This window comes from Hydra vulgaris, chromosome 12, assembly GCF_038396675.1.
Source record: "Hydra vulgaris chromosome 12, alternate assembly HydraT2T_AEP".
NCBI lineage: Eukaryota > Metazoa > Cnidaria > Hydrozoa > Anthoathecata > Hydridae > Hydra > Hydra vulgaris.
Window position 1 is genome coordinate 39,337,710 of NC_088931.1, and position 6,484 is coordinate 39,344,193.

The 6,484-nt window shown below is 32.1% G+C and overlaps 1 protein-coding gene across 1 annotated transcript; it reads left to right on the top strand.

Moving 5' to 3' along the window:
• The first annotated feature begins 4,107 nt into the window (after window positions 1-4,107).
• Window positions 4,108-5,631, top strand: LOC136088103 (uncharacterized). The gene has a single exon (XM_065811765.1). It carries the CDS (start codon window positions 4,108-4,110, stop codon window positions 5,629-5,631), a length of 1,524 nt encoding a protein of 507 aa, XP_065667837.1.
• The last annotated feature ends 853 nt before the right edge of the window (window positions 5,632-6,484 follow it).

A 6,484-nucleotide genomic window follows, 5' to 3' on the forward strand; every position in this document is an offset into this window, starting at 1 on the left:
AGCGATCTGGCGCAAATATAAAACAAGAAGTTGGGAAGTATAAAAAACTACATCGTTGAAGTAGTATAACTGCACTGTTGTAGATACTAGTTCAAACATTGACGAATGAAAGTCGTACAACAAATAGAAAGCTTTTTATAAACACAGTCTTCACAAATTTCAAGATCGCTCTCGCGACCGTGTCCCCGAGCGCGCATAATTGCGCTCAATGACAACATATTATAATTTTACGAGCGTGATATTACACGCTTAGCGATTTTCTTCATCACAAGCCCTGGGCTTTCCTTTGTACGTGGAAAGAATCAATGTCTCTCTTCGTTGTTGCTTATATTTGAGCAATGCCACAACACAGCCAAAACAGCTTTTTTCATGCTGTACAAGGCTTTATTATGGTCTCCACTCCATGCTGCTAAGGTATTTTGCCTAATGTTCATGCCATAAAAGTTTTGCATTTTATTATCTTGTCTGTCAACCTTCCTTTCCCTGATATTATCTTTCTGTCCTTTAACTTTTTACCTTTTAAGTTACATCGAATTTGACGTAGGCGAGTGCCTAGGCGTTTTTGGATATGACCAATGCACTCTATCCTTACTGGGACAAGATCATCTCTTTATGGCTTTGCGTTTACAACATTCTTATAGGATTCAGTATCTCCATATTCTATATAATGAGAAAAACGCACATTGTACTTTGCCAATGATTCTGTAAAAAATGATAAAGCGCCTGCTTATTCTATGGCACCTGATGACTGAAAGTGGTTGAGGTCACAAACATGTGTATTCAAAAACTTGAAAAAATACTTAGTAATCAACAACCTTACGGTTAGTTTTTGCAACAGCAGTGCATACACCATTTAGAGTTAAATAACCACACTTCTGCCATGAACCGTCAATTCCAATTTGTATATCAACAATATCATTTTCAGCTGCAGCTGGGAAATCTTTGTTTCTAACTTCTGTCACAGCATCCTTCATGCTATCACAAGAAGCAGCTTAAGAAAATTTTAACAGGTCAGAGTTTATTTCATTATACGAGAACAAACTCATTGGTGGGGGCATATTCAAAATAGATGCAAATACTTTCATTGCCTCATGATCTTGTCCAATTTCTTTTAAGGCTATAACAGTTCTCACATTAATTTGCGGTAGTGGTGTAGTTCTCACATTAACATGCGGTAGTGGTGTAGTGGTAAAGCCCTCGCTTCATAAGCGAGAGGTTCCGAGTTCGATCCCCACCACGTCCCTGGTAGTACCGCGCTCAACTTGATTCTCCGCGCAGCGGCCTTGTTCGTCAAGGTTCGTGTTTCGGAGTTATAGAGAAGAGAGAGAGTTATAACCACTATTAAGTAGTTATATTAAATTTTCTTGAGATTTTACTCCTCTGGTATCTCTATTAGGCATACTAAATGCTCGTAATGAATTAAAGAAGAATGTCCCTTCACAAATTTCACATTTAATACAAAATTTTATTGAAAATCCCTTTGCTTTTTCATCAAGATATTCAAGAGCAATTTCCTTTGAATTACATTCACCACAGGATCCAATGCTACAAATTAAATCTTTAAATATCGAGAAATGAAAAAAAAAAAGTCCTCGTGTTTATTTAAAGGTTGATTAGCTTTATCTATGGAAATGTTTAACTTTGTTCAACTAGCACATGGCAATATATTTCATCATTGTTTGTACCTTTTTCAGGCTGTTGCAGAGAAACTTCAATTGTTTTCTTAGTATATCTATTACCTTGAAATATTCGGTTAACTTTTCCTTTTTTTTAAATTTTTATGCTTTGCCATAATAACTTTTCTTTTAACAATTTTAAACTAACTTCTCTCTGCATGACAAATAACATCAAAACATACTTTATAACTACATCAAAATATACTATGCTTTACAACTCTGGTTCAAAAGTTTAGTTAATTATAAAGAGCCAAGAAAATAAACAATTATTTAAATCTAGTTTTTAGGTTAATATATCTATAAAAACAATTGGTTGCTCTGCACATCACTAAGTAATTTTTTTTTACTCTTATCAACTAAAACAATTTTTTAATATTTTTTTATTTTTGAAGCTATATCATGTTTTATATCGTTGAAAAGCCAATTAAATTTCACACAAAGTTGGCTAATAAAACACATTTTTTCACAAAAACTGCTATTTTTTACCTGATTTCCACCTTAACGTTCTGACGACAAGATCCTTGCGATCTTCTTTCAGATATCTTATTTATTTTTGTTATATTTTTTATCACTGTAAGTTTATATTACTATTTTTATTATTGATTATTTAAAGCTGTATAACGATTAACAAATGTAAACCAAAAAAAATATACGGGCCCCAGATAAAAACTGCGGCCAAAAACCCGCGGGATCCCGGTGGGTTACCCACATGGGGCCCAGTTGACAACCGGTACGGGTCCCACAATGTATCCGGATCACAATGCTGGCTGGGTACGCACTTATTTTGTGTGTGTTTTGAGAAGAATGAAAGCTACTTGTTGGAAATATTTGACAAAATGATTAATAAACAACCATAAATTGTTACCATGAATAAAATTATTACGAACCAGTAATTAAATCTTAACTCACAATCATGAAATTAAAAATCATTAAATCAAGACATGAAAAATATAGACTTATTGCTTGAAACATCAATGGTTTTCTCAAATGTCAAATGCTGAATGCTAATTGCAAGTAACAACTATTATTGCGCAATAACTGAAATATTCGATAGAAACTGGGAAGTATATCAGCTTCTTATTTTTGCCCTGCGTCCATAGTTTTACTGTTTACTTAACCACATTTACTGTACAGGATTTCCTTACCTGCCTGTTTTTTATTATTATAATTTTTTATTTATTTTACGTGCTTTTGAGAAGTCCTTACGTTATATCACAGAGCACCGCGGAAGAGCATTTGAAAGGAAGTTCACGCCTCATTCCTTACCAATGTTATAAGACTTGCCCAGAAGTGGCAAGGAGTTTTTTTTAGAATCATGATGAGCCAAAGGATGGATGAAAACAGAAGGATGGAACATTTTTCACATCAATACAATTTGATTGTTTACTGGTTAGTCAACTGGATTTTACTAAATTTTTTGTAAAATTTTGTGTACTTTAATGTTATTTTTATTTTCATGGTTACTTAGTTTTCATAGAAATTTCTACGCATTAATATATGTCTTTGAAAGTGAGACAGGGTTTATATCTTCAACTAAAAACCCGCTTACGAAACGTCGATTTAATACTTGTGTAGGTCTCCAACTCATCGCATTGGTTAGAGAAGGTTTCAACTGAAATTTTTTATATTTAAGAGACTTTAGGAAAAAATTATTGTTTTTTTATTTATTTATGTTTTCTTTTTTTGGTTGATGTATAAAAATACATAAATAAATAAAAAACAATTATATAAATAGTTTTGTTAAGACATTAATAAAAAAGAAAAAAACATTTAATTGCTATTCTCCTAATATAAAACCTTGTCAGACCAACGCGACGAACTGTTGCACGACATAAAGCAGAATCATCTTAACAATTGTTGCATAACTCCAAAAATAATTAGATTCTTCTTTTGACATTGATTTTACCTATTCTGAAAAATAGTCAATCAAGACAACGATACGATGATACCCAATGACCTCTGGTAGGTTATTTATTTCCAAACCAACTTTTTTCATAACTCCTTATGGTACTGGTATTGAATTCAACTTTACTTTAGATCACATTGTTTTTGGTACTGTTTGCAAACTCGTACTATAAGTATATATTGTAGGAGTTGCAAACTCCTAATATCAAAACAAGATATTTATTGGCTAAAGCAACTCTATTAAGTGTTGCTTTAGCCAGTAAAATCCTTGTGCAGTATCCCACATGTAGTTTTTTTTCTTCTCTGTGTGAAGCCATTGCCTCAGAGTATTCAGATTTTCTAATACTAAATACTTATATAAAATTTCTAATTCTAATACTAATAATAAATGGTTTAGGTCTCTGATTACTTCTACTTATATATCCCGTGCAAGTAGAGCAGAAGGGCTAGTTTCTAATGGACCTTTCCCATAAATCGGCAAAAACGCAATGCATTGTGGTAGTTGTATTCATTTAAATCAAAACAAATGTCGAAAAGCCTAATAAATTTTAACAGTGATGTTCAATTATGTGAAAACAGTGAGATTGAACTTTGTGAAAACAGTGAAATTGAACTTTATGAAAACAGTGAAGATGATAGTGAAATTACTGAAGGTGAACTCACTTTTAACGGAGAAGTTGAACTTTGCGAAAACAGTGAACCACTCTTTTCACAAAGTTTAACTTCACTCTTTTCACAGAATTCGATCTCACTGAGAGAAGTTGAACACAGTGAAGTTGACTTCAGTTCAACAAGTGGTGGATGTACTTGTTGTGTACCAAATTGTTTTAATAATTCTAAGCGTAATAAAAACTTATCATTTTATGTTATACCCAAGGAAAAAGTGTTAAGAAAGTTATGGTTAGCCAAAATTAGCAGAAAAGACTTTAGTCCTTCTTCTTCACACAGAGTTTGTTCAGCACACTTTCAAGGGAACAAAAAAACTTATATGAATAATGTTCCAACAATTATTCCAAAAACAGTTAAGCTAACTGCTCGTGTACCAAGGAAAACCAAAAATAGCCTTGGTTTAATACATAAAACAATACAAATACCTTATAGTGAAGAACTATCGACACCTGTTTTAAGCTACGAAGAAACATTAAAACAAGAAAATAAAATTCTTAAAGATCAAATTGAGGACATTATAAAAGAAAAACAAGCGTTAGAAAACACTCAAAAAGAAGCTATATGTAAGCTCAATGACAAAATATCACAATTTACAGTTGAAAGGTTTAAACATAACAAAGAACATTTCAAATTTTACACAGGTTTTGAAAATTTTGAACTATTTAAAGTAGTCATGAAGTTTTTAGAACCAGAAATATATTCACTAAATTATTGGGGTTCAATGTCTACTGTTGCTGACGATTTAAGTGAAAATTCTTCATCTAAAACAAGAGGAAGATCACGTATATTAAACGTTGAAGAGGAATTTTTCATGGTGCTAATTCGACTACGTTGCGCCTTTCCTATAGAAGATTTAGCAATACGGTTTAATATTTCATCAAGCACTACCAGTAGGATATTAATTACTTGGTATGATTTTTTGCACATAAAATTTAGATCAATTCCAATATGGCCAACAAAAAAACTAGTTAATGAAACAATGCCTAGCTGCTTTAAAGATGTATACCCTAATACTCGTGTAATTATAGACTGTACAGAAATATTTACTGTGATGCCAACTAGCTATCGCACTCAATCAGCTATGTTTTCAAAATATAAACATCATCACACAGCAAAGGGTTTGATTGGTATTGCACCGAGTGGTGCCATTACATTTGTATCTGATTTATATGCTGGAAGATCAAGTGATAAACAGATAACAAATCACTGTGGCATACTAAAATTATTAGAAAAAGGTGATAGCCTGATGGCTGATAGAGGTTTCGATATCGTAAATGACTTACCAAAAGGAATTAGTCTCAACATACCACCATTTCTTGAAGGCGATTTTCAACTTACATTGGAAAAAGAATTAGAAACAAGACAAATTGCATCTGTGTGAATACATGTCGAACGTGCAATTGCAAGAATCAAAAACTACAGAATATTACAAAACACATTTCCACTTTCAATGGCTGCTGACATGAACAAAATATGGGTCATAGTTTGTTATTTAGTTACTTTTCTGCCACCTCTAATAAAACTGATAGCAAATAATGTAACCAGACAAAAAAAGAAACATTTTATAAATATTCTGTAAACGTTTATTTTACTTTAAATATTTCTGATGACATAAATTTGAAATAAAAATCTGTTAACTCTGGAAAAATAATCGTATTCCATAATTCCGCATCATACTCTATTGTTTCGATGTGCAATGATTTTTCTGTGTATACAATAAAATCAATTGTTTTAGTTTCTGTTAGTGCCATAACGCCTTGACACTGATAGTAATAAGGATGGTTTATTTTTAATTTTGGAGCACCATCGTTAAATTTCAAATAAAAGTTTTTATCTTGACACGCTTCTTTAATTGTTAAATGTTTTTTTGAAGAAGGACATTTCACTTCAAGTACTTTTTCAGCGCTAACTACTCCATCAGGGCTACAACCCAACCAAGGGCATTTTGGGTTTATAAAAAAACCACATCGAGTAACACTTGACTTCGTTATGTTTTCATATAGTTTTATTGCTATATCTTCATTAACCTTTCCCCACATACAGTTTTCTCCTGCTTTGATATTTTTTGTTTGTAAACATTTTTTTAAAATTGATGTAGGGTAAATTTTTTTCCACCTATTTATTACAGTACCAAAATTTGAAGCTGTCAATCGTTTGCATCTTTCTTGATACCATAATGTACTTTCAGATTGTTTAACTGTATTGACTTCAATATTTTTAGCTTCCTCAATATC